The sequence below is a fragment of the Mustela nigripes genome, chromosome 16 (genome assembly GCF_022355385.1).
Source record: "Mustela nigripes isolate SB6536 chromosome 16, MUSNIG.SB6536, whole genome shotgun sequence".
NCBI classification, from domain to species: Eukaryota; Metazoa; Chordata; class Mammalia; order Carnivora; family Mustelidae; genus Mustela; species Mustela nigripes.
In genome coordinates this window covers 23,187,925-23,214,937 of record NC_081572.1, presented here as the reverse complement: position 1 = coordinate 23,214,937, position 27,013 = coordinate 23,187,925, and the positions used below count along the sequence as shown (strand labels likewise).

Below are 27,013 nucleotides of genomic sequence, written 5' to 3'. Positions count from 1 at the left end.
TGCCCAGCTCTCCACCCTGGGAATGGAACTGCCTTTCCTCCAGATTCTCCAGCCTCCTGGAGGTGACGAAGCCGAGGGTCCTCTGGCTCTCTCCACCCCACAGTTCTCGCTACCAGGTTTGGAGGCTGAAGCCTTCCTCCCAGGACCAGAGGAACTTACTTGCCCCAAAGGCAGGCAGTGCCGGGGCTTGGGTCTGCTGACAGCGGGTGCCTGCTTCCATTCCTGCAAAATGGGCTTGCAGAGCGAGAACGCAAGCACTGGGCCCTGCCCCCAGGTCCGATCCGGGTGCTCTAGGGGCTCGTGCCAATGCCTGGGGCGGGGGGGAGGTCCGTGTGGCTGCTGCCCTTTTTGGGCTGTGGCCTGCATCTGCTGAGGTCAGGAGGGCCAGGTCCTGCCTTGGTCCCCATGCGGATTGCTGGGGGAGGCTGGGGCTCCCTCTTCTGGAGTACCCCTCTCCAAGCTCTTCCAGGGGAGGGGTAAAGGAAGCTGCACTGCCAGGTTGCAGATTTTGCCTCAGGCAACTAAATTTATTAGCAAGAAAAAATTTTCGTCAGCCCAGTGCTGACCAACAAAGTACATCGTTAATAAAGGATAACAAATCTGTCACTTAATTCATAAAACATACCTCAAGCAGTTACAACTAAAAATAAAGTTGGATTTTTGTTTAATTTAAAAGCCTCAAAAATAACAAGCAATATGTTTTTAAACATGTAGTAGACACAATTGTCCATTATACAATATACACTGTACACAAGGAGGGCTGGGGCCGGCAGGGGTGGGGTGAGGGGAGAGGGAAGAGGATCAGGAGGTGAAGGTGTTTTTATCTGAATCCAGATTCGAGTTGAAATGCTGTGTCATTTAGAAAAGAGAATTGCTAGAGTGAGAAAAAAATCCGTATGCTCTTCATTGCCCCCCAAACCCTAAACTGAAGCAGGCGTGGGGGAGGTGAGTAACGAGGACGGGAGGAAGGGAGCAATTAAATAAAACTTTAAAGCACACACAATACACAGTGTTCATCATCTGAAGTAGAGTATAAGGCAACGTTCTCCATAGAAAAAGAGGGCATCGGTGGGTAGCTTGACTTTTTAAATAGAAAGTTGGAATGTGCTGGAGGAGAGCTGTGGCAGGGCTGGGCATGTGGAGTGGAGGCAGCCCCGTGAGCCTCTCCGGGGGAGGGGGAGTGCCAGTGGTGCCCTGGGTGCAGGGTCCCAGGGCATCCGAGGTGGTTGGCGGGGCTGGGGAGGGCTGTGGGTGGAGAGAGAGAGAGAGAGACATGGCACAATGCGACTCCGGCAGTGTTGGGGGGAGAGGACTGGGGGGCTCACTTTGCTCCTCGACGGAGTGAAATTCATGTTTTTCCTTTGGAAATAAGGGTTCCCACTCGTCCTGGTTTAGAACGTCTCATTGGGCATGGCCAACGTCCACGGTCTGGGCAGGCCGGGAGCTCGAGGTGAGAGGGGAGGGCCAGGGCGGAGCCAAGGGGCTTGAGAGGGAGGCGAGTGTGGGGCAGCGGAGCCCCTTCCTGGGGGGACAGTTGCAGAACAGAAGGGAGGGGCCCAGGGCAGCCCGGGGACCTCCTTTCCACCAGGGGCCCAGGCAGGACGCAGATAAGGGACTGAATCCCGGCTAGATTGGCCTTACAAGTTCTTCGTGACCAGGTGGGTCTTGTAATGCTTGGTGAGATGGTCACTTCTCATGAAGCGCTTCTGACACTGGGCACACTCGAAACGTTTGTCCCCTGGGAAGACAAGATGCACGTCACTCAGAGCCCACATGCAGACGCGGTCCTAGCAGACAAGGGAGTGTGTGTGTGGTGTGAGGGGCACCCTGAAAAGCTGGCCTGGACACCCTATTCCACCCACCTCCTGCTTACGCAGCTGCTCCCTAGGGTCTACTCCCGCAAACCATTTGGCAGTTCTCATTTCTCTGTGCCCCTGAGTGACGTCACTTCCGCATCTCCTTTGACGTCACTTTCCGCATCACCCCTCCTCCCCTGCCTGAAGCTGCTGGTCCCTGCACCTAGGGAAGGCTGTCATCTGCTTCCTTCTGATCTCCATCCCTGTGACTAACCCCAGCTCCCTGTCTTCCCCTCCTAGGAAAGCCCCATTCCTCGCTGACCTGCCAGCTGCTGTTCTGAGTGTTGACTCTTTGGCCCCTACAGGGCAGGGTGTGTGTGTGTGCAGATCGCATCCCCCCCATCGGCCAGGGGCTGTAGTTTTGGGTCGTGTGTCCCATCCCCATCCCCAGGACGGCAGTCCCAGGACAAGGGTCTGGGACTCTCGCTCTAGTGGTGGTTCTCAAAGTGTGTACTGGGGGCCGCCGGAGATACCGGCAGTGGTGTTTGGTGGGAGATGGACGAACATTTTTCTGTTTTATGGTCCTGTATTTATTTGCCAGTGCATTAAAACATATGACTATGGTATCAAGCCCGCGGGATCAAACACATGGCACTGGACACAGATGAGTAAAAATAGTGAAACAATATGTGGGAAATCATTTGGTAAATAACAGAGGAGAGGCAGTGTGGAAAGTGACCAGGAGTGTGGACCTGGGAACCAGAAGGCCTGGGTTGAGCCCAGCTCCATCAGTTACTGGCTGGGTAATGCGGCCACCTCTCTAGGCCTCAGTAGAATGGGTTCAATCAAAGAGCCCTCCTCACAGAGTCATTCTGAGGGTTAAATGAGTTCATGGGTTATAAGCACCGTACAATGCTGGCCCTCTACATCAGGGCTTGTTAAGTAACTATGCGGCGAAGCCGGGGACGCTGGGGCAGGTAAATGGCCTCTGCTTGGGAAACACTGCCATGGAGGGCTGGTTTGAAAGAACTTCCTGGGTCATCCTGGCCCCCCCTGAGAAGAGTCTGCAGGTCGTGCTCAGTGGGGCAGCCTGTCGGCAAGGCCAGGAGCCGGGGTGCTGCTGAGGGCAGCGAGGGGGTGCGGCTGGCTCACCTGTGTGCGTGCGGGCGTGCCGCTGCAGCTCGTCACTCCTGGTGAACCTCTTCCCACAGAAGAACCAGTTGCAGACAAAGGGCCGCTCGCCGGTGTGCAGGCGCACGTGGGCCCGCAGCAAGGATGTCTTCCGGAAAGTCTTGCCACAGTCGGGGATATGGCACACGTGCTTCTTCTTGCCCTGCTCTCCAGACCTGGGAATTGGGTTGAGGGGAGGGGCGGAGGGAGTGGGAAGCCGAGAAAGGGAGGAGGTAGAAGATGGAGCCAGGACAGGACGGAGAACAGATGCAGAGGTCAGGTTCAAGGGCATGGGAAGGGTAAGGAGGATAGCCCCTTTCCATCTGTGTCCCAGAGGAGGGCTAGGGGAACGGGGCACATGCCACACTGGTGGTCTGGACTACCCCCGCCCCCACGTTACCTCTTGTCCCCATCCTTGCAGTTGGGACACGTGCAGGCCATGCGGCGCCGCTTCTCCCCAGGCTGGGCCTCCCCGGCCAGGGCCTGCTCCATCTGCAGCTGGATCTGCGTGGGGCTCAGCCCGCTGATGGTCAGGTTGTTCCCGGAGACGTTCTGCACCGTCAGCTGCTGCTGCCCTGTGGGGTGGGGAGGGGGGTGTGGAGTTGAAGGTACAGAAGCCAGACACCCGTCTGCCCACGATAAAGGGCATCGTGGGGGCAACTCCTATTTCTGTGAGGCTCTACTGTGCCACATACAGTTTTCAAGGCTTCAGATATATTAACTTGCTTAACTTTCACAACTCTGTAAATCAGACACCATTATCCCTTGTTTACAGCTGAGGAACCTGAGGCTCAATAACTTCTCAAGGTCAGAGCTAATCATTGGTAGGACTTGGATCTGAACCCAGGCGGCTGATGTCAGTCGGTGTCCCAAGTCACTACCCTGCCCGGGTGACTTCAGTGCGGAAAGCTCCTGTCTTGGCTTGGCTTGGAGTGTTTCTTCGGAAACTCCTCCAAGCCCAGGCCCTCTTCAGACACCAACTCTGCTCCCAGGAAGGTCTCCAGGGACTTCTGGTACTAAGAGTGAGAAACCAGGACAAAATCAAGTCCTCTCCGACTTGTATAAGGCCATTCTCAAGCAGGGGGGGTGTGACTGACCTAACACTGGTGTCTTTCGGAGTGGAGGCATCCCATGCCCCTAACCCAGACGCACAACGTGTAAGTGCACACACTTACACAATGTGTAGGTAAACGTATTTGTAAGGATGGAGAGAGGAGATGCGGAGAGCTCCCACTACCTTGAAAAGTGCTCTTTGCTCAGTTAAATAACACCCAGTTAAAGCGCAAGGAACCATTTTTGCTCTGTAGCTACAATGTTCCCTTGCTTATGTGCAAGGCACTTTTGCACTGTAAATATCAAGTGTTACCACTGAACCGAAGTGCAGGACAAGCCATTCCCACTGCCAAACACTCCATCCTCTCCTTCTCACCTTAACTCAAGGCTGTCTCCTTCTAGAAGCCTTCTTTCAAGTTCCTTTACCTGGAACCTCCCCTGAACCTCTCTCTCGGGTCTGTACAAAACCAATCTGCATGGGCAGGTTAGCTGGAGAGCTTTCCTGAGTGCATCTTACTTCCCCATTATACTCAAGACCTTCAGCTGTCAGGTGGGGCCAACGTGTGTCTTAAACAATCTCCCTGGGGTCCTTACAGTTGTAAGGACCAAGCAGACATACTCTTAAACTAGAAGGGGCCAGGCAAATGATGGGCAGTGTCCTCGCTATGGTGACTGGGAACCCCAGACTGGCCCAAAGTTCTCATGGGCGGGGCACACGAGCCAGCTGCCCACACCCTGGCTCAGGGGCCACCCCCTCACCGCCAGTGTTGGTGATGGTGACAGGCACGCCCTGGACCTGGACCCCGTTGATGTTGATGGTCTGCATGGCCTGGGCCGCTGCTGCCAGCTGTGCTGCATTCAGGCTGATAATGCTCCCAGCGGGGGCAATCTTTGGCAGGGGGCGCTCTTTCCGGAGAATTGCGGCAGAATGCTTTTTGCTGGTCCCGCTCAGATGGGGAGCACGGGATGCCGGGCTGCTACAGGTGGTGGCAGAGGTGGCTGCAGCTGTTGTCGGGGTGCTGTCCTGGACAAGGACTGTCTGCACCTCACCGGAAGGCGTACGGATGTAGACCTGGAAGGGCGGGAGCAAAAGAGTCAGCGCCCCAGGACAGACTGGGCCTCCCACTCCTCCGGTACCTTTGAATGCAGTGTCACCCCACCCCAGCATCACCCAAGAGAGAAGTGGGGGAGCCTCTCGGTCCACCCAAGTCTCTTCTGACTGCCCAGACCTACATTCATGCTGCTGATGGCATCCCTGTACTGAGGTAGCAAATGCTGACTGTTGACTGGAAACCAAACATTGAATTTACTTAGCATGGAAAGATACAATGCCAGCCCTCAGAATTAGAGAATTAGAAGGCAGTGAAATGGTAATGTCACAAAAGATGCATCGTGAATGACCACCAAATGAAAACAGCTCTTAGGAGGCACGATCAATGAGAAACAGTTGTCCTCCACCTCAGATTGGCAAAGATGGAAAAAGAAAATATAATGCTCACTGCTGGTGAGACAGCAGGGAAACAGGCACTCACTCTTCCATCAGGAGCAGGAGTATGAGGTGGTCTGGGCTCGCTGGAGGGAAATTTGGGAATGTGTCTCAAAAGGCGTCAAGATATGCATGTTAGAGCCTGAATGGGACAAAGAGGGCTTTTGTGCGGCATTGATGACAGCGGCCAGGCATGAGTGGGTCGAGGACGTGTCCATGTGGGAGAGCTGAGATCCAGAAAGGAATATATTGAGGCCAAAGGAAGCAAGGTTTCTTACCGTCAGAGAAGAAGTATACAAATATGGAAAGGGAGAAGCTAGAATGAAGTGTGTGGCACTAGACAGGTATTAGAGTTATTGTGGAAACTCGTGGGTTTCCATATTAAGAGAGAGATATAAATGTGTGTATATGTAGGTGTACGTGTATGTGTCCACACCTGTATCCACCCACCCAGGCTTGTGTGTACATATATGTGCATGTGTATTTGTATTAGTTCTTGGCTGTGTCTGCTGAGAAGGGCTGGAAGCAGCAACACCCAAGGGGCAATGAGCTCGCCCAGCACTTGGGTCTTTGCTTCTAAATATCATGCTCCACTAAGAGGAACCAAGGCTCCTTGGAGAAAAGAGCTCATGCCAGGTCTGGGGGCAGAGAGAGTACAAGAAAAGCCTGGAACCCCTATGGTACAGCAAGTAAGAAGGTCCTCAAGAAAACAGGGGTAACAACGGGAAAAGGACACCAAGAGCCAGCTTGAGGGGGCGCCCACTAGTGGGTCAAATGGGGATAACCTGAACATCAAAATCATAATACTATCGGATTACAACCCACAGAACAAAATGGAAACCTAACACTCCCTGTTCACCTAAATAAACAAATGGAGAAGAGAAAGACTTAAACGACTTTCATCCCACTCTCCAAGAAGAATGGTAGATCCCAGAGCTGGGGCTAATAGATACAAGGAGCGAAGCACTTACGCCTGCCACAACAGGGATGAACCTTGAAAACACTATTACTAAGTGAAAGAAGTCAGTTGCAGAAGATCACCTACTGTCAGGTCCCGTTTAAATGAAATGTCCAGAATAGGCATATGCACAGAGACAAAAAAATGGATCCGTGGGTGCCAGGGGAGCTGGTGGGGGAAGGGGAAATGAGGAGGGACTACTAAAGGTACAGGGTCTCTTCTAGGGTGATGAAAATGTTCTCAAATTAGGCAGCAGGGATGGGTGTACAACTCTGTGAAGATACTAAAACCCACTGAGTTGTACACTTTAAAAGGGTAAATTTCGGGGCGCCTGGGTGGCTCAGTGGGTTAAGCCGCTGCCTTCGGCTCAGGTCATGATCTCAGGGTCCTGGGATCGAGTCCCGCATCGGGCTTTCTGCTCAGCAGGGAGCCTGCTTCCCTCTCTCTCTCTCTCTCTCTCTGCCTGCCTCTCCATCTACTTGTGATTTCTCTCTGTCAAATAAAAAAAAAAAAAATTAAAAGGGTAAATTTCATAGCATGTGAGTATCTCAAAGCTGATTTAACGAACAATGACAACAAAAGGTGGGAGTAGGCCGGGGGATACAGAGGCCAACCTTGAAGCCCTCCAAATGGCTGAAGCCAGAACAATGTGAGCAACAAAATAAATAACATGGTCCTGGATTATAACCCAAGGTATAAAATAAATACACATGAGCCCCTGGTGCTATAAATAAATGACTAAAAAAGTAAAGTGAGCAAGGAAGAAAAAAACCTTCTCATGATAGAAGAATTCCAAGTAATATTACGCACTTTTTCTTTCAGGATGGAGAATTCAATCCCTACCCCTGAAGATGGGACTTAGCAACGCCCTTCCGAAGAACAGAGAAAGGGAAAAGTACAACTTTCAACGAAGATCAACCTGGCAAACACGGCCTTAACCAGCGCTGAAGGTTAACATCAGGGACAGGGTGTCACCAGGACATCGTGGATAGCACATGTCCCTCATGTAACGTGGGAGGGCCATTTCACCTCTGTAGCATACTTTCTGAAAGTCCATAACCCCGGAGTGGGGGAGAGTCTGTAGGATACTTGACCAATACACTGCACGACTGTCAAAATCATGGAAAACAAGGACCAAAAGCTATGACCTGAGGTAACTGGGGAGACATGCCCACTGAGTGCAATGTGATATGTGGACCAGGTCCTGGAACAGAAAGAGGACATAAATGGAAAAGCTGGTGACATCTAAATCAAGCGTGGAGTAGGTTAACAGTCATGTGCCAATGTCAGCGTCTTCATTTTGACAAAGGTACCTGGTCACGCACGATTATTAACAATGGGGAAACCAAGAGAGAGGGGAAACACACGGTCTGCACTACCTTTGCCCCCTTTCTGTAAATACAAATTTCTTCTAAAACGAAATATTAACTTTAAGAAAATCTCTATCATAAGAGAAGATACTAAAACAAGTGGGAAAAAGTCTGATGAGGAATGGGATATTCACATCATGTCAAAGTACCTCCCTACAAAAAACTAGTTCATTACAAAGAAAAAAAGGTGCAGAAATCTGGTGAACATCACTTTGTCACCAGTACTGAGACAAACCGAAATCACATACCCCTTTGGGTACAGTGAGAACGCAGTATCCTGTCTGCGATATTTCCGAAAAACAAAACAAGACAAACCAAAAAAACCACAACCCACATGTCATGAGGAAACCTCATATAACCTAAACTGAGGAACATATTCCAAATAACTGGCCTGTGGCCTTCAAAAGTGTCAAGGTTGTGCCCATCAAGTGAAGACTGGGAAACGAAAGACACTGGCATGTTTCATTGCCAGTTTCCTAGATCTGATGGTTGTACTGTTGTCACGGAGAACGTCCTTGCATGTAATGATGACACACGTTCTATAAAACATTTGCAAGTCACGGGGATTATGGTGGTAACTTACACTCAGATGATCCAGGAGCAAAGTTATTTGTTTAAAAAAAAAAAAAAAACCCTGCTGTGATTTCGATTAGGGTTATTTTTAATTCCTGGGTTGTCTGGGACTGTGTTTCTCAGTTAAAAGCAAAGAAACAAAAGTCCTGTTATCCCTTAATGAGCAGATCAATCTCATCTCATTGTGCCTTTTTTTGCATATCACTGCTATTTTCTATGTATCTGAAGTTTTTGTCACTAGAACATTTTTTGTTCATAGTATAGAGCAGGGGTCAGCAGACTTTTTCTATAAAGGGCAGGCAGTAAATACTTTAAACTCTGCGGGTCACGATGAGGTCTCTGCCGTGTAGTGCGAATGCAGTGCACACGGGCATTTCCACGTCTGCATTCCAGTTTTGCTTTATTTACAAAGCAGAAGCGTGGGCCAGGTCTGACCTCAGGCTATGGACTGCCCATCTCTGATACAGAATATAATGCCTTTCCAAAACGTGCATAGGCTTTGCCCCACTCTGAGGAATTTAGTTAGCTGTAAGATTATTAACTGTAGTATCACTTGTGTGATATACAGCACTTCAGGATACTGGAAAGCTGTGGCATCTTTACGAAATAAGGTCATAGGTAAAACTTTCTGTGTATGTATGATTATTTCCTTAGGAAGACCTGGGTTTAAGCCCTGCCTCCATCAATCTCAAGATGCGGGACCTCAGGGAAGGGAGGAGAGGTACCACCAAGGATATGCATGGAAGCCGCCATCACCTGAGTTCTTCATCTGTAAGGTAGGCCTGGAAATGGAACCTCATAGGAACTCTAGTAAGCAAATTAAACAATTTAAAGAAAATCACTTGGCAATACATAATATGCCAGGAGGGAGGAGGCATTCCAGGGCAGGCCTTAGATTTTCCTCCTCTGTGACTTCCTTGTCCACAGCTAATCTCATTTCCACCCAGAAGAGGACACAAGTCCACTGTCACTCACTGTGATGCTTCGGTTCTCTCTCCAAACAACTGGATTATAAATTCCTCAATGGCAGGAGCTATGTCCTTATATTTTAAAAGATCCTTAACAACAATCACCACCACCACTACCACCACCTTGTCCTCAACTTTAACTGTAGCGAGAAACAGTAAGTCAATGTAAAAAGTGGAAAAGAGCGTGGGGGTTAAAGTCAGAAATTTGAGATGAATCCTGGCTTTTGTCATCCGTGCCCCATAAGCTCTTGGATACTTCCTGAGTTCCAGGTTCTTCAACTGCAACACGGGCATCACCTCTGGCATTTACTAGGCATACACAAAGAATAAAACCGCCTCACAGAGCCAAATAGGTTCTAGAGTAATCCAGCACCTTCATCTAAGCCCCCAATAAGAATATTCTTACTGAATTATTAACATCCCAGATGAATCTAGCGTTAAGTCTTCCTGCCATCAAGCTGGGCTGTGTCTTCCTATTTTTTTCCTTGCCATTAACAATGACCACAATTTGTCTCCTTTGTTTTCTTGCTTTAAATCAAATTTACAGTTCTGCCTGAGATTTGTTTCATTCTTGCTACCGTTCTGAGTCTGTAGTTCTATCGTAAAAAGCAGATTTTATTATTAAAATGTATATATCTGCCCCCACCCACCCTCCAAAAAAGACTTCCCCCCAAAAAGAAAAAGCGGTCTGCAATACAGGTGTATGGGGACGTCTCATCCAATTTCTAAGGATGAGCTGTCTAGAACCATCTGAACCGAAGAGACCCCGTATGTCGGCAGAAATGCCCCCTCACCGCCCACCCCAGACATCACAGACTCCCAGCACTCAGGTCAACCCGGATGCATCCGCAACCTGTTCCGAGCAAGCCCAGGGGGAACAGAGTGTGAGCGGGAGGCAGGCGCAGAGGGTGCGTGTGGTACCTGAGTAGGCGTGGGCTCAGCCGCCTGGATCTGAAAGTTCTGGGAGGGCTTCTGGGGGACGGTGGGGAGGGTGGCAGATGCCGCCTGCACCACCCGCAGGGCCTGCTGGGGGATCTGCACCACCTGCTGCTGCTCCGCCTTGGGGGGCACCACCTGCACCTGCTGGACCACGGCTGGCTGGCCGCCCCCCGGGCTCTGAACAATGAGCAGGTTGTTTCCCGCCTGGATGATGTTGTCCGCAGTGGTCTCGATCAGCACCGTCTCCACCTGCTCGGCCACGGCCACGGGGGGCTGGGAGGCAGGGAGACTCTTCTTCCTGGCTTTCTTGTTAGTCTTAGACAATGGGGTGGGGGGGCTCTCCGTGAGGAGCTGAGTGGTGGCCCCGGAGTCGCTGGTGTTCACAAGGCTGTTGACGGGGAGGGTGAGCGTCACGTTGCCACCGCCACCTGTCAGCTTCACCACGTTGGCCCCACTCTGCACAGGGGCGGTGGTTGTACTCGACTTCTGGATGGGGGCTGGCTTGATGGGGACGGGCTTGTGACTGGATGGTGAGGGGGTGATGATGGCTTGGCTGGTGCCGGGGATGATCTGGATCTGGTTGCTGAGACCGGGCTGGACCTGGATGGTCTGGGAGTTGCTCGCCTGTATCTGCGGGACCGCCTGGTACTGGATATTGGCACTCGATCGGGTCCCTTTGTTGATCACAGTGGGGTTCTGGATAGCGAACACCAGCTGCCCCCCAGGGTAGGACGCACTCAGTTGTGACCCCTGAATCTGGAGGATGTTTCCTTTGGAGGACAAGATTCCAAAGCTATTCTTGCCAGGACTGAGAGGGAGAGGGGCAGGTTTGATGGGGACGAGTTTCCGTGGCGTGGGCTGGGGGGGAGCAGGAGGCGTCACTGCAGCTTCCACAGCCGGAGGGCCGATTTTGCTACATGTTGCAGCCAGCAGGGCTAGAGGAGATGGCTGGGAATCCTGCGGGAGAACAAGCAGAGGAGAGATGAGCCATGAACCTGCTGCCCAGCCACCCCTTCTGCCCTTCGCGGTCCTCTCCTCTCGGCAGGCTCTTCGCCGCCTCTTTGGCAGGCACAGTGCCGCCATCATTCCCTTCCCTGCTGGCTCCTCTTTCTCTGAGGGAGAGAGGGTAGGCAATGTCTTTCTCAGGAAGAACTCTCCAGAAGGCTCTGTGACAGGGTGAATAAACACCCTTACCTCTCACCAGCCTTGTGTTTCAGGGGGTCATGGAATTATCCTCAGCTCTCAGGCAGAGGTCCGTTGGCCCATCACAGGGGTTAAGGGGCCCCGATTCCTCAGCTGAGGAAGGACTGAACGGGGATGGAGGGAAAGAGGATGGGACAGGTCACGGGAAGAATAAACACTTTGGTAAAGTGGGGAGGGCTGCTCTTTCGAGGCGACCAGGACAGAGCCTCTGGAGTGTAGGGACACAGCCTCTATTTCCCTTTTATGGTCAGTGGGTCTGGTGGAAGGGACCTTGAGTTTAATCCTGCTTTGCCCCTTGACTCAGCTGTGCCACTTCTGGTAAGTGGCCCTGGCTTCTCAGTTCAGAAACAGGAGACAACCAAGCCTTCCCGGCTCAGGGTGTCTATAGCAAGCCAGGACAGAGTTTCCAGCTGTGGTCTGCTGTCACCTTCAGTGAGTGCCTCGAGGCTGATGCCACCCCCAGCCCTCAGCGCCCGCTGCCCACTCACCTGGGTGGTGGAGGCGGCGGGCTGCAGGTAGTCACTGGGACTGACAGCGGCAGTGGCAGCCATGCTGGTCTGTGGATCTGTTGGAAGAAAAAACGGACTAATGCACACGATGCACCCACGGAACCCAGGCCCATTGGCCTCATATCCCCTCTGTGCCTCTCTCTGCTGCTGCTTCTCTGAGAGGTTAACCTTTCCTCACACCTCCCTACTCAGGGTGAGCAACCCTACATCTAGTTCAGTGGATGACCTCTGCCCTCCAATGACCTGTCCGACCCAGGCTGTGCAGGCAGCTGGTCCTGTCCCCAGCCATCACGAAGCCTGGGAGAGCGCAAACAACCCAGACTTTGCCAAGACCAGCTTCAGTGACCTAATGGAGCTGTCTCTGCGGGGTACTGCTGACTCTCTCTAGCTAGGCCGGAATCCTTATATGGTGGGCAGCAACTCCGCTTAATCCTCTAGTTCTAACCCCAGTTTCCTGCTCACTCCTGCTCTAGCCAGAAGCCAAGCCAGCCTGCGAAAGAAGCGTCTCTCAGCCAGCATCCCTGACAAGGACACGCCTGCTCCATGGGGAAGTCTTAGGTACTATACGCTTGGCCTTCACCACAAAAGCCCCGCGGCCCAGGTAACGATCTTCAGCACATGGGTAACCACTTTAAGTGAATTTACGTAGGATAACAGGTACGGCCCCAAAAGGCTTCACCAAGACTAGAACTGCATATAATGAGAAGAATGAAAATAGAATAAATTCTATTTTTGTTAAATGTGTACATATTTCTAGATGTGAACATGGCAGGAAAAGTCTTTGAAAATGCTGAACTGCTAAAAACCATTATTCTGGGGGGGGCGGGTAGAATTCTGCTTGATTCAAAGAATTTTTTATCCTGGTTTTTCTGGATTTTCTCATTTTCCCACCATCAATATACTCTATTCTGCCTTTTTTTTTTTTTTTTAAATAAAGAAAAATAAACAATGTTGAGGAAGTAATGAAGGGAATCTCTACTCTGAACTTAAATCTGATTTAAGAGAAACAGAAGTAAAATGGAATTCCTGAGAATTTGGGGGAAGAATCAATGCCATCTTGTAGCTCATCAATCATCAGGCAGTGAGACTTGCATCCGAAACCTTTGGAAGGCAGCTTTCGGGAAGTACAGAAAACAAGGTTATTATTTCAGAGAAATAAACTGTGTGAGAAGCCAACGGGCAGCTCTAGACAAAATCGTATAGGGAAGATCCTGAAATATGACAGACACTGATCCTTGGCAAATCCGAGAACTCATGAGCAAACAGCACACTACAATTCCTGGAGGAAACAGTGACGGTAAGGAATAAGTACAGGGCTGCCAAAGCGGAGTCAAGCTGTGTCTTGGGGTTTTGCGTAGGGGTTTCACATGAATGTCAAGGGGAAGGTACAGACTGTGGTCTTTATTTCAACAAAGCATCTAAATGAAATCTTCATAATATTCTTAAAAGAACATGAAGGGAAAAAACTGCAGGCAGGATGGTCTCATTTGGGGGCTAAGCCCAACGTACCTCCCCCTAAAAGGGCTGAGATCTGTGCATCTTGAGGGATCTACTGCTGCCAGGGTAGCCAGGGCGTCTCAGACTGCGGGGGGGCATCCCAGGGCGAGGGTCTGCAGCTTCTCCTTGGAGCCGCGTGCTTTTTCTGCCAGAATGTTTTCTTCTTGTGTTATCACCATGATGGGCATCTTTTAAAAACGAACATCCGCTGGGTGACTGCTCTTTACCAAGCTTTGCGTGTTTTGGGGCCGGGGTGTGTGTGTTTGTGTGTATGTGTGTGTGTTTACAACTGTACTGGTGCCAAGTGGCACCACTGACTGTGTGGGCTAATTAAGACAACTTAATTCTGCATGTTTAACTCATGCTATATTTGTGCAAAGTGAGGGAAGATGGCTCTCAAGAAGCGTGGCAGGAGTGTGCCGCTTGGCACAGGACACTGCAGGGTAGGCGTGCGAGAAACTCAAGCAGCCTGAGTGTCAAGTCGGCAGCGCTGATGCTGACAACAGTGATCTGGATTCATTCAAATGTCATCTGCCCAGAATGGGGCTGTTGCTGGGACTTTTCCTGGTTTCTCTGGTTGTGCTTTAATTTTATAGGAGCTGGGTCAATGAGCTGATAAACAGATTTGCATGCATAATTAAGTAAAGTTGCAGCATTATAATGGAAACGATCTAAGTTGACTCATAAATAGTTTTTCTTTAGAGCCATGGCGTTCCAACCATTTAGACCACGAACCACAGTTACAAAAACAGTTTACGTGAGGACCCAGTGTGCGCACACCCACACACTTCCCTGTCCTGGGCTCACACGGTGAGTCTCCTGAAATACAATCTGCCCTTACTATGTGTGATGGGCTTGGGTATTTTTCTACTCTACTTTGTTTTTTTAAATGCTGGTAGTGACTCACTCAATTGGTTCTGTGCCCTAGAGAATGGAAAATGTGGCTTTAGAGTAGCCGATCCACTACCCAAGCTTGGAAAACCAGGCGAAGACCAAGCAAAGTTCAGCTCGCAGATGTCACAGAACAGAGAAGGATGATAATAAGAACACTGGCTGTCGGTATGAGGGTTCAGAGAGATCTTTAAAAACTAGTAGGTGCAGTGCTTTGGAGCACAAAGCTGTAGACCTAAATCAGAGTTGGGGCCATGCCGTCATCTGTGGAGTGGCTGGGGCACCCCTCTCAGGCTGTGCCATCTACAGGACAGAGGGAACAGCAACCTCCTGGGATCCTGGCAGGCGTCAATAATTACTACAGAGGCAGCGAGCACACAGTGGTAATCACTAAATAGTGGTTTAAACTTTGAAGTTGAGTACATCCTGCACTTGGGGTAAAAAAAAAAAAACAAAAAAAAACCTCGCATACATATAGGACGAAACAACAGAGCTTAATAGTGGTTCTGTGAAAAAGCCCCAGTGGGTTTGACTCAAAGCTAAACGCGAGACAAGAGAATCTAGATGTGGCTGCCAAAACTCTACTGCAATTTTGGGATTGCATTCCCAGAAAGTTCAATCATGGAGGAATAAAAAAAATCGTCCTAGTGTGTTCTGCACATTTGGGTCACATCTGGAGTGTCAGGTTTCGTTCTGAGGGATATTTTGAAAGGGGCATTTTCAATTGGAGCTTGTTCAGAGGACAGCAGCAATGGTCTGCCAGGACTAGTGAGACCCACCAGGGCATTCATCCCATCCCTGGTTCAAAGACTTCGTGAAGGGTGGAGACGTCAAGAAGGCAGACTCTGAGGTGCCTGGCTGGCCCAGCAGATAGTGGGTGTGACTTCTGATCTCGGGGTTGTGAGTCTGAGCCCCATGTTGGATGCAGAGTCTGCTTTAAAAAGGCAGACTGCAGACTAACAGAAGGGAGAACTTTGAAAAAATGTCATCAGTTGCCTTTTGAGGTCATGTTCCGTTTAGACAGAGGCAGGATGTGTGTCTCTGCTGGAGATGGGAGGTCTAGATAGGGGGGGAAGCAGAGTTAGATGATCTTTAAGATTATTTTTTAATTCTCAGACCATGTTGCTGTTAAAAGCACAAGCTGAGTTAGTTGCGGCCAAGTCTGGGAAGGGAAGCCAGGGGCTCTCCCAGGAGGCGCCCCTGGACTCAGGTTCCCTTAGCTAAAATGGGGGACTGACCCTCCCGCAGATACCTTCCGCTAAGGAAACGGGCACAGAGCAGGGTGCAATGAAATGAGAACAGGCCTCGTGGTTCTTACTCAACACCCTTTCCCATCTTCCTCTCTCCCCCTATAGGCGTCCTTACCCTGGATTCAAAACAGTTTGGAGATGGGGCTGGGATCAGAGCAATTCTTCAGTTAGGAAGTTACAGCATAATTTACTGAAGCAAGCGGCCAGAACTGCTGGGGCTGACATTGTACCTTTTCTGTTTGGTTTCATTTTCCTCCCCAGCCGGCTCCTGAAATAACCCTCTAGCTCTCAAACCAATGTTTGTAAGTATCTCTCCGAGTGTCCCTCTGAGCTTTGCGGCCCCTGGGCTGTGGCTTGGGCAACCAAAGCAGAAACGGATCTCCCTGTCATTGCAGAATTATATCCAGGGATTAACCATGAAAGGGAAAAAAGCAGCATTTCCAGTTGGGTGTTTGAAAATGAAAAGTGGTTCAGAAGGAGCGTAGATACGTAACTGCAAGACTGTGATCAAAGGCACTTTGAACCTCATTAATTTGGAACTTTGTATTTAAACGTGTAATTTGGACATAAATTGTGCTTAAATTTGTCTTCGTACTATTCACAGTGAGGCTAACTAGTGTATGAAAACTGCAAAGGGACCCCTGGGCATCATCACGCAATTGTTTTATGCCACTTCTACCATTTTAACTGTTACCATATTTGCTTTTACCAGTATACATCTGGTCCCTGAAACCTACAATTAGCAACACGGTAAGTGGGATTTACTGAGTATTCTTGAAAGAAAAACTGCACTCCTTTCAGAGCTCAGTCATTTGGACTTTTCATTAATTCAGAGTGGCTAAAACTTTCCCAACAATCCCTTGGCTGGTGAAGATTTACCGTGATTTATTACACAAGCAAGAATAGCTCTCTTTGGCTCCAAGGAAACTTCCAGGGGCATCAAGCAAGGCTTCCAGACTGGGGGTTTGGGGGTGGGGTCTAGGGTCTGATGGCACCACCCACCTTTCCTTCCCCCATACTGGAAGCCACTTTAGTTCCAATACCAGCAGAAAAGGCATCCTCTCCGCCGCCCCAAGCCTGTGGCTTTTTGTGGACAGATCATCCATCTTCACCACCATCCCCTCCAGCTACAGCCTGTTCTTCCCCTCCCTCCCTGGCCAACTTGGTGGAGAAGCTGCCAGCATTTTACCGCTGCCCTCCTTCCTCACTTGCTCATTTCCCAGAGCAGCGGCTCCTGCCAACCTGGCTCCTGCCCAGGTCACCAAGACCCAACAGACCCTCTTTACCAGTTCTTGACCCTTTGACTATTTCCTCCTCAAAATTCCCACAGGCTTCTCCTCTTCCCCTTGTGGGCTCGTCTTCCTTCTGCCATCCTTCAATACTGCTGTTCCTCAACACCCCTCCTTCCCACCCAATACCTGTTCCACGAGTGACCATGCCCACTCCCAAGGCTTCAGGTACTATCCAGACTGACGACTCCCGGGTCTGTGTGTGGCCCCAGTCTCCCGAGTGGCAATCAGGGACATCCAGCCCTCTGTGGGCTTCCCGCTTAGATGACACAGGACTGCCCCCACTGGGCCGCCACCTTGGCCCATTCTCTCCTGTGCTTTCTCATCCCCAGCCTCCACAGGCTCTTCCAGATCCTTGCAGTTGGCATTTCTGTGGCTGTCCTTTCCTTTCTCTAACACCTACTCGCCCTTCGGGTCTCAGGCTGGTTTGTTCCCAGCGAAATTTTTTGAATTTTTGGAGAGCCCACTCGGAGGCACTTTGTCATTTACTCAGACTCCTGAGGGGAGGTTAAGCCCTCTGATAACCCCCACCCTTTAAATAATCACGGGTTTAAAGTCTATCCATGTTCACAGGAGGGTGCTCAGGGTGGGCCCGGCCAGTTTCCCGGCACTGCTGCATGGGTGCCCAGCACGCGACCCAGTGGCCGTTCAGCGCCGGCAGGTTGGATGAGCCTTTGGTTCAACCAGCCTCTCTCTGGTATTTCTAATCACAAGGAAACCTGAATGTCATCCTCACCGCCAGTGACTCATCAAGTCCTCATGACTCTACCTCCTAAATATAAACCTCTTTCCAATCCACTCACAGCTCTCCATCCCCTTCGCCATGACCCTGGCACTAACCACCTTCTGCTCGGCCTGGAATACGGCCCACTCACAACCCTTCAATATGGGTTCCCAGGCTCGGGCCTTGCCCACTGTAATCCAGCTTCCACAAGCAGTGTCAGAAGGAATCTTTAAAATGCAAATCCCATCCAGCCACTCCCCTGATTATACCCTTCAATAGCTTCCAGAAGATCTTATGATAAGCTTCTAAAGCCAAAACAATCTTGCCCTTCCCCCCTCTACCTCTCCTTTATCTTGTGCTCTTCCAACTCTCCCCACAGGCACGTCAGTGTTTTCTATCTCTGGAACTGTAACATGCCCTCTCTCACTGGGAGCCCAAGTCTGCGCTCTCTCATTTACCTGGCCGTTTGCGGTCCTTAGAGCTTGGTTTATAACTCAGGTAAAACCCTTCCTGACCTCCTCCCTCCCAGCCCCCGAGTCTGGGTCAGGTGCCCCTGTTCTATGCCAGTGTTTAGGCCTCACAGCCCCCTTCACAGCCCCAGTCACAGAGCAGGGAGTGGTATCTGTCCTACAGATCTTCCCCTGGGCCTGCTGGGAGCACCAGTAACAGGAAGAGGCCTCAGGCAGGATGCTGAAGCCCTGGCCATCAGACTGGGGGCCATTCCAGTGGCCTTTCACTTGGGAGCACTACTCCTGAGAGGCAGGGAATGAGAGAAGGGGTCCTAAGGAATACCACAATAGGCTTTAGGAAGTTCTCTTCCCTCTGGAGAGAACTCCAGTCAAACGCCATACCCAGACCTCAGGGGTACTGCCCCCCCCCCCTTTTTTCCTTTGCCTCATGGGTTCCTACCATGGCTTTCTTGGCCATGCGCTATGGTATTTCCCCTGGAGGAATTTCACTCTGCACAAACAGCCCTTCTGCTGGCTATTTTGGTCAGCTCAGCTGGGGCGGAAGCCAACAGAAGAGTTTCTGAGCCCAGTCTCTCCCAGTTGCCTGGCCTGGAAGAATTCAGAGCCGGTAAGGGAAAAGCAAGCCGAGGCTGGTTTAAGAGAACAAAGTTGGAGCTCCAAAGGCGTTTCTAAATGAGCTAAGAGAACTGGCCTTCTGGAGGGAGCAGCGCTGGTAGTTAAAGACTCGAAAGTGCTGAGAAGCAAGTCTCCAGCATAATAACCACACAGAAGAGCTCAGTAAGGGTAAAAGGAACTTCACTGACTTCCAATTCTAGAGGACAGCTGTGAGTGGCCGCTTGCTAATGCCTCAGGCCAGAGAAGGAAGGTGGAAAAGATCTTGTCACCACCCAGACACCTCAGGAGCTGTAGTGTCTTCCCTGTGCTCAACTTTGACCCCAGCCTCAGTCCAGGACCCTTATGGGGGCCACAATTTCGTTAAGAAGCTAAAATTCCCTACATCAGCTAAGTTCCATTATTTCTCTCCTTTGCAAGCAAAACCCCTTGCCAGTTACCCATAATTGCTGTCCCGAATTCTTCTCCTGCCACTCCTGGAACTGCTCCAGGTTTCGCCACATAAACGGCTCATGCGACCAGTGGCCTCACGCTGCGAAGTCTAACAGTTAATTCTTGGGCCTCATTCTATGTGTTGAACGGACTGCGGACCCTTCTTTTTGAAACACTTTCTTCACTTGGCTTCTAGGACACACTTGCCAGGTTGGCCTCTCTAGCCATTTCTTCAAAGATTCCTTTGCTGGGTCCTCCTCTCCTCAAATCTAATTGGTTGCATGGCCCCAGGGTGCCATCTCAGCATTTACTTTTCTTCTGTCTACACCTGTTTCCTAGGTGATTTCATCTAGCTTCACAGCTTTAAAAAAAACCAACAATACACAGGTTCTATACAGTGATGACTTCCAAATTTGTACCTGCAGACTTGTAAATCCAACTGCCTACTGTCATCTCCACGTGGATATGTTAACAAGCATCTCAAATCTAACTAGCCCCTGATACCGTCCTAATTCTGTGTCTCCTTCAAACCTCCCCACGCGGCGGCTGGAATTCCGTCCTTCCAGCGGTTTGGTGCTAAAAACCCTGAAAGTCATCCCTGCCCCTTCTTTTTTTCCCCACACACTACAACTGACAGCAGACCCTTTTGGTTCTACCTTCAAAATATATTCAGAATCTGACTGCTCTCGCCACCACCTCTTGTTATCACCCAGATTCAGGTCTTTGCATCATGTCTCCCCTGGTTAAGGGCAGAACCCTCCCAGCTAGGCTTCTGACCTTGTTCCCATCAGCCTATTCTCAACATGCAATCAGAATGAGACCCATCCACACGTCATGGTATTCTTCTGCTCAGAGCTCCCCCAACAGCATCCCCTCTTCCATTCAAAGTAAGAACCGAAGTCCCCACCATGACACATAACGGCCCTACGTGACCTGTCTCTTGTCACCCCTCTGACCTATCCTGTCACTTCCCTTCACTGCTTCAGCCACGCTTTCCTCCCTGTGGTTTCCCAGCATGCCAGGTCTGGCCCCTTCTCAGGGCCTTTGCACTTGCTATTCTCCTTCACCCTCTGCCGCCTACCCCGGACTGAGCATGGCTGACTCTCTCCCTTCCTTCGGCTTTTACTCCTTTTACTCACGTGTCACCTCCTCACTGAAACTTCCCCTGACCACCCTATGTAAATCGCTCCCTTTCACATTCTTCTGTCCTTTGTTCTTAGCACCTCCCATCATCTCCTACCGAGCAGTTACTTACTTCGCGGCTCACTGAGATGTCGGCTTCCCAAAGCCAGGGATTTCCCTTTGCTTTACCCACTGATGTGTCCCTCCACCCGGCACACAGTCGGTGCTTAGTATATTCTCTTGAAATGGATTCATGAATGAAACCTCGAGGCTGCAGAGTGGGACAGCCTCAGTGGAGTTTTAAGAACCACAGGAGAAAACCCACTGATGAGCGTGTCCTGGCACAAGGCTGGGATCCACCTGGCAGCTCGGCGCAGCTGACGCAGGCCCAGATGAAACTCTCCAGCTGCCAGTCACCTCACAAGGGGACAAGTGCCTGTGTGCAGACAAGCACCGGCCAGTCCTGCTCCTGGACAAATATCTCCAAGCCCACACCTCCTCACCACACACCAGGCACCACATTTCAATGATTCTTGCGATTAAAATACACGGCTGGGGCGGGGGGTGGGGGGGTGTTCTTTTCCGAATGAGTTCAGATAATGAGAGCACCTGCTCTATGAAATCCTCTCCTCCAAACGTGACTGTCATTTGCTGGTTTACATCCTGCCTGGGTCATACCCAGTGGTCCTAGAAGGGGCTCTGGAGAAGTGAGTGTGGGGAGCCAGGGCAGTGAGGTCAGTGGTGGAAAGTCCACTCTGACAGAGCAGCCCCAGGAAATGGTACAAAGAATACTGACCTCACAACTGTCTTGGGGAAGGGGAAAAAAAAGAAAGCAAGATACAGTTTTTTCCTGCTAGAAGTGCATTCTGTACAAACACGTTTTCTCTGCTTTAGCACATTTATTTGAGTCACTCCTGAATTCATCCCGTGCGCGGACTGGTTCTGAGTTGACTGCTGACTTCATTTCCCTGGGGAAGAGAGGGCCGCCTTACCATTTACTGTTCTGAAGGCTCAGAAAGGTTTCAGTCTGTGTTCAGGCCAATCTGAGAAGACTTCGGTTAGACACGGACCAGGGGCAAAAATATTCCCCTTCCAATCCCATGGCCCTGCCTGCTGTCTCTGAGAAGCCGCTTTGTGATTCCACCGAGCCTCAGAGGAGAGGTAACAAATACCCCAAAGAGGAAGTTCTAGGAAAAGGACATTTGGTAGGGTGCAGGCCAGTGCCTGCTGCTAGCTCCTGGGCCGCATCCACCCTAGGGCTGTGATGAAAGAGGCCACCTAACAGCCTAAAGCGTGGCATAACAACAAACCGGTATCTCAGAGCCCTCAGAATCAAAACACCAGTCATCCAAGCTACACCAAGGCACTGCGATGCAGTGAGGCTCCTGATCAGGTAGAGTACGCGATTCTGAGGCTGAAATAAACTGCAGCGAAGGGAATGAGGTGTCCAGAGGAAGCATTCAACCCAGGGGGGGGGGGGGGGTGCTGCGCGCAGGCTCTTCCCATGACACAAACAGCCGTGACATCTCAGCACTACTCGGAGCGGTTCATGGGCGCAGACTGAGCAACCTCTAAACTGGGCACTCAGCCTCTTCCCTCTCTCTTGCTCCTGAGCAGAGCTCTCTCCCCAGAGCCCGCCAGCCCCGCCCTGATGAGCAGCACAGTAATCCCCCTGTGTCTGTGGAGGCCTGGGAGCACTCAGAAAGAGCACTCCCTACACACGTGGTCGACGCCATGGCTTCCCACCAGCAGCAAGTGCAGGCTGCCTTGCTCCTGGGTTCTCTTTCCAGCATCCCATGAGGCAACAGAAAAATCAGTTTTCCATTCTGGAATCCTGTCAACTAGAACAAATCTACCAGTACCACCTAGAGGCATCTCTTCTAGGGCGATCTCTAATCCCCTTCCTACTTAGGCTGACAATGCCTCTGAGTTGGTAATGTTGCATGTTTTTACCTTCTTAATTCATAGCAAAAAACAACCAAAAACATCAACAAATGCATTCCATCATGAGGTCCATTTCTCAGTCCAGCTTGTATTAATTTGGTCCAGCATGTAGGTCCACTTTTCCTAGCTTAGAACTTACTAGAAGTTCCCTAATCCAGTTAAGTGACCCAAAGGAACAGATGTATCACCCAATAAACTCCTAAGAAAGTACTGGAGTTTCTCCAAATAGATTTCACTTCAAGCCTTCAGCCCTCAAGGTTTCAGCGGGACCACATATAACGATTTAAACTCAGAAGTGATCATGTCTCTACACTTTCTAATATTCTATATGTGCTTTAAAGCAGTGTTTCTCTGTATCTTTCATTCTGTGGCCACTGCCCATCCCCTCCAAAATAATTACATTTTTCAATCCTTGGAAGCAAGGCTTCCAATACGTGTGTAAACAGAGAATAGAGGGAGCGAAGATTAGTCAATAAAGGAACATGCTACATGTCCATCATAGAAATGGGGTGACAAAGTCTAGAAGATTACTAAACTCAAGCCAACACCAGGCTCTACTGATTGGCAGCAACAAGTTTAGAATGTCTTCCTAAGGGCCCTGGATGGGCAATACTTGCTTAAAGCAGACTCGAATTATCACATGCCTACAGCAAAGGACGGTTCAGGCTAAAGGGAATCTCCAGCTTCTCCAGAGGGCTGCTACTAATCAACAGAAGGAGGAAGTTGAGGCCAAGATATCCAAAAAAACCACCCTATCTGCTGTTTATGCCCTGAAGCTCCTTGACCCAGATAATTTGCCAAAATCTTTTCACAGCTTCCTCTCTCCTCTGACAGGCCTCCAGAGGCTGAAACTAATAGAAAAACCAACCAACCAACCAACCAACCAACCAAGCAACCTGGCCAGTCCCATGTGCTGTCAACACTGATGCAAACTCTTCCTTCAGGGGCCTACTGGGCAGTCAGCTGAGGATCTGATTATGAACTAACTCTACTTGGGTCTCCTTGGCAAAGACTGTGTCTTTAGCTCAGGGGGGTCATAAATTTATGTCAGACCAGCTTTTTTTTTTTTTTTTTTTCTTGTTGCTGCTTTCAAATGAAGAGTTTAAGCCTCTATACAACCAAGTGGAAGAACCAGAATTAGAAAACTTACCAATCGCCCCAGCCAATGAGAATCCATTTCCAACAGGTACTAATGCCTGTTAGAAGCCACTGGAACATTGACATCATCAGCCCAACTGCTAGGTTGTCTGACAGATTCACCCCCTTCATCACACACAAGAATTTAAAACAAGACACTGCAGTTACATTCATTATTACAGACAACACGTATCTTTGTGTTATTAATCAAAAATGACTTCTACAGTGTGGACTCTACCACTATTCCTCTAACAGCCTCTCTGTGAACTGACCAACACCCTAAACTTTGTAGCCCTAAAAATCTTACCCAAAACACCAACTCAACACCTAGTCCTTCATTATGATACTGAATGCCTTCTGGTTAGAGCATGCAAGTTTTAGATAGTGCATGCTAGTGTACCTTGAAACACTCATCACTTGTAAATCATCCCTTAAAATCAGTGTAATGGGGGACCATGAGCCAATTCATTGCTTAAAGCAGCTCTCTAGCTCCTCCCTCCTTTTCTCTAGGAATCAACAAGTGAACAAGAAGTAAATTCAAGAAAAACAAACTTTGGGAGAATGTGCACTGAGAAAAGCCAGAGGGAGTCCCTCTAGACCAAGTTAATTGAGAAACAAACATGAGGATATACTGGAATAAAAAACAAGGAATGCACTGAAGACAGGCTTCTCAATTGCCCAGAAAAGACAACAGTTCTTTTTGAACTAATTAGAAAGCCACTGGGAACATAAGCCAAGAAGCAGGATAGGAGGCTGAAAACCATTAAGTCAGCAATGGAGATGGAGGTAGGGTGGAGAAAGAAAGTAAGTATCTGTTTTATTTTATTTCTCTTGTCATCCCTTAGGTTTGCACCTGGCTTTTGGAAATCAGCAGTACCCCCCAACGGAGCATCAGCTAACAGGCTGGGAACTCTTTGTCAACAAGTTCTTAAACGGCCCACAATTAGGCTAAGAGCTTGCATGATTCTTGCTGGTGCTAAAAGACCCAAGTAAAAACATTAAACGGAGGTTTCTGCCCACTCCGCAATCTAAGGCGAGAAGTCATCCGTCCTAGGGGGTGCTCTCGTGTCCTGACACCATTTCTCCATTGGTGCATCGGGAACCAGGTTGGGTTCTATGCCCAGGAGTGCCCATGTGGTTGGCGCCATCTGCATTTCAAGCATTTCCTTGCCTCTCTCTGCACTCAGAAGGGCCCTAATCGCTGGCGGGCACCCTGAGTCAGAGTGCAGAGGGGTCCCCCCAACACACGGCAAGGACTACGAGCGTCCGCCACCTCCTCGGGGCGGACCCAGGCTACGTCCACGGGCCGGGCAGCACTGAGGCGGGTCGGCAACCGGTCGGAAGGGATGCCAGGCCCGCCCGGTTGCCCGCACCTCTCGCCAGCCCCCGGAAGCGCCACCCTCCCGCCCAGCGGGCTCCGAGGGGGCGGGGAGTCGAACGCCCCCTTCCGGGTGCCTCCGCCCGGCTGGCCAGCCCCGCTCCTCCTCCGGGCGGGAATCCTCCCTCCCCCGCCCCTCCCGGAGCCGGGCCCCGGCGCCAGGCCCGGCCCCAGGGGGGAACCCCCAGCCCCGGCTCCCCGTCCCTGCGGCCTCTGCCCGTCTTCCCGACCCTTGGGGGCCGGGAAGACCCCGCCGGCAGCGGCCAGGACCCACCGCTCATTACGACATCTTCCTCCCTGGCCTCCGCCGCCTCCGCCGCCACCGAGAGCCTGACACCGCCCGCCCAGCACCCGCCAATCCCGGAGCCCGCCACCGCCCGAGCGACGGCAGCCTTCGCCAATAAGAATTCAGTACATTGGGGACCGACAGCACCAATAACCAATCAAAGAGGGGCGTCTAGAGCGACGTTGGTTTAGCCAATCGACCCGTGAAATGTCACTGATGGACGGTAGAAGGCACTAACCGGAAACCTACTGAAAAGTGAACGACATTTTCGCCAGCCAATTGGCGGGAGGCAAAGTCCCGCCCACCAGGTGGTTGATGGACAGCAACAGGAAGCTAGATGAGGAGGGGCTTAGCCGAGGAGTGGTTTTGTATTGGTCGTGGTTGACCTTCCACCCACCTCGAACCCAAAAGATGAGTGATAGATCTCCCCTAAAGCCAATCAGAAGTCCTTAGGGTGAGGCCCAGAAATTCCCTATAAATAGTACATACGCTATAGCTCAGTTCAGTGTCCCCCCTGGTATGGCAAGGGCCTGCTGCGCTTCGGCCGCTCAAGCCCCGTACCTGGTGAGTGGAAAGCCACCAGTCCTTTATTTAGTCCCTCGCCTTTCAGCGCCTCGGCGGAGGGAACTGAACCCCAGGCGACGTCGTGCGGGCCGGCATCGGAGTCCGATAATAGCGGGAGTTGGTGCTACGTGACACTTCTGAGACGAGGGATTATTTCGCCTTCCTGGTTATCCTCACCTGATCCTGCAGCGACCCGCCCCCCACAACGGGCTGTCCCCCCAAATCTCCTAAAGCTTTTAGAAGGGAGATTCCCGGGGCTGCCTCTGACCATCCGATTCTGTGCGCCTGGGGCCGGAATCTGCGCTGGGACCAGCGCCTCGGGTGGACTGAATTGGTCCCATTCCACTTAACGCCCTTGAACGAGGTGCTGTGTGAGTACACGCAGCGCTCGGACGGCGCTGCCGGGCATCATCTGGAAGGAATGCACTCAGGCTTCAGACCAGACTGGGTTCGAAATTGACACCTGCCGGAGGGGCAGGGTGCTGAAACTCCCCGCGCCTTCCGTCCTCATCGGTACAGTGAGGCTCATCGCGCCTACACCTCAGAGCAGCGGCTTCTCTCTCAAATCATAAGCCACAGCGAGAAATACATTGAATCCTGATATAGTACACTTACACTCCTGCGAGAATGTATAACAAAGTTTCCGCAAACAATACTAAACCTTCCTACCGGTGGTACGCTGATATTTTCTATCCTGTTACTCTTCCTTCCTCCCTCCCTCCCTTTCTGCCTGCCCGCTTTTTCTTGATCATGACCAGCAGTTTGAAAAACGCTGTCTTAAAGGGTTGGAGTGATAGAATATAGAGCCAATGCCCTGTACATCGGGCTTGGTGAATAAATGCTAATATTCTCTTCCAGTCTACTCCTCCCAGCCTTAGCCTTTGAAAAACAAGGCTTTAGAAGCTATCACTCCTCTATTAAAATACTTCATTGGTTCCCCTATGCCTTTGTTTTTAAAAGAGTCTTATTCATTTATTGAGAGAGAGAGAGAGGCAGAGATAGAGAGAGAGAGCACAAGCAGAGAGGAGAGGGAGAAGCAGACACACTGCTGAGCAGGGAGCCATCCCTGGGGCTCAATCCTGAACCCTAGAATCATGACCTGAGCGGAATGCAGATGCTTAACCCACTGAGCCACCCAGGCGCCCCTCCCTATGCCTTTCTGGATAAAAAGCCCAAACTCCTTTCTGGGAGGCAAACTAAATCTTTCACACTCATTTTTGGATCTTTCCTCCCCCTCCCTATTACTCCCTTTCTACAAATCCTATCCTTTTGCCTCAAGAAAAATTCCACATTTCTTCAACACTTCTTCTCTTTCCCTTCCTACTTTATCTTTCCTTTTCCTGGTAAACTCCTATGCATCCTTCAAGACCCTGCTCAAAGTCTGAGCACCTA

General features: G+C 50.6%; 1 protein-coding gene and 1 long non-coding RNA gene across 7 annotated transcripts in view; one reads left to right on the top strand and one right to left on the bottom strand.

Annotated features, from left to right (window-relative positions):
- Positions 1 to 25,029, top strand: part of LOC132003990 (uncharacterized) — a 31,309-nt gene extending 6,280 nt beyond the window's left edge. For 2 of the 6 annotated variants that reach the window (XR_009400387.1, XR_009400389.1), the window contains 6 exons: positions 7,286 to 7,772; positions 9,061 to 9,182; positions 12,499 to 14,332; positions 14,451 to 14,581; positions 15,769 to 15,965; positions 24,239 to 25,029. This is a non-coding gene — a long non-coding RNA (uncharacterized LOC132003990). Of the gene's footprint in view, positions 1 to 7,285; positions 7,773 to 9,060; positions 9,183 to 12,498; positions 14,333 to 14,450; positions 14,582 to 15,768; positions 15,966 to 16,058; positions 16,224 to 16,375; positions 16,409 to 24,238 lie in introns of those variants that run through there. The other 4 variants (XR_009400391.1, XR_009400390.1, XR_009400388.1 and 1 more) reach the window with 4 other exon arrangements.
- SP2 (Sp2 transcription factor) lies at positions 500 to 25,154 on the bottom strand. Its single transcript, XM_059379996.1, has 7 exons — positions 25,046 to 25,154; positions 12,005 to 12,081; positions 10,296 to 11,270; positions 4,779 to 5,091; positions 3,367 to 3,541; positions 2,949 to 3,142; positions 500 to 1,738 (listed from the first exon to the last, which is right to left on the bottom strand). Exons 1-7 carry the CDS (start codon positions 25,050 to 25,052, stop codon positions 1,638 to 1,640), a joined length of 1,842 nt encoding a protein of 613 aa, XP_059235979.1. The 5' UTR covers positions 25,053 to 25,154; the 3' UTR covers positions 500 to 1,637.
- Positions 25,155 to 27,013: the final 1,859 nt, after the last annotated feature.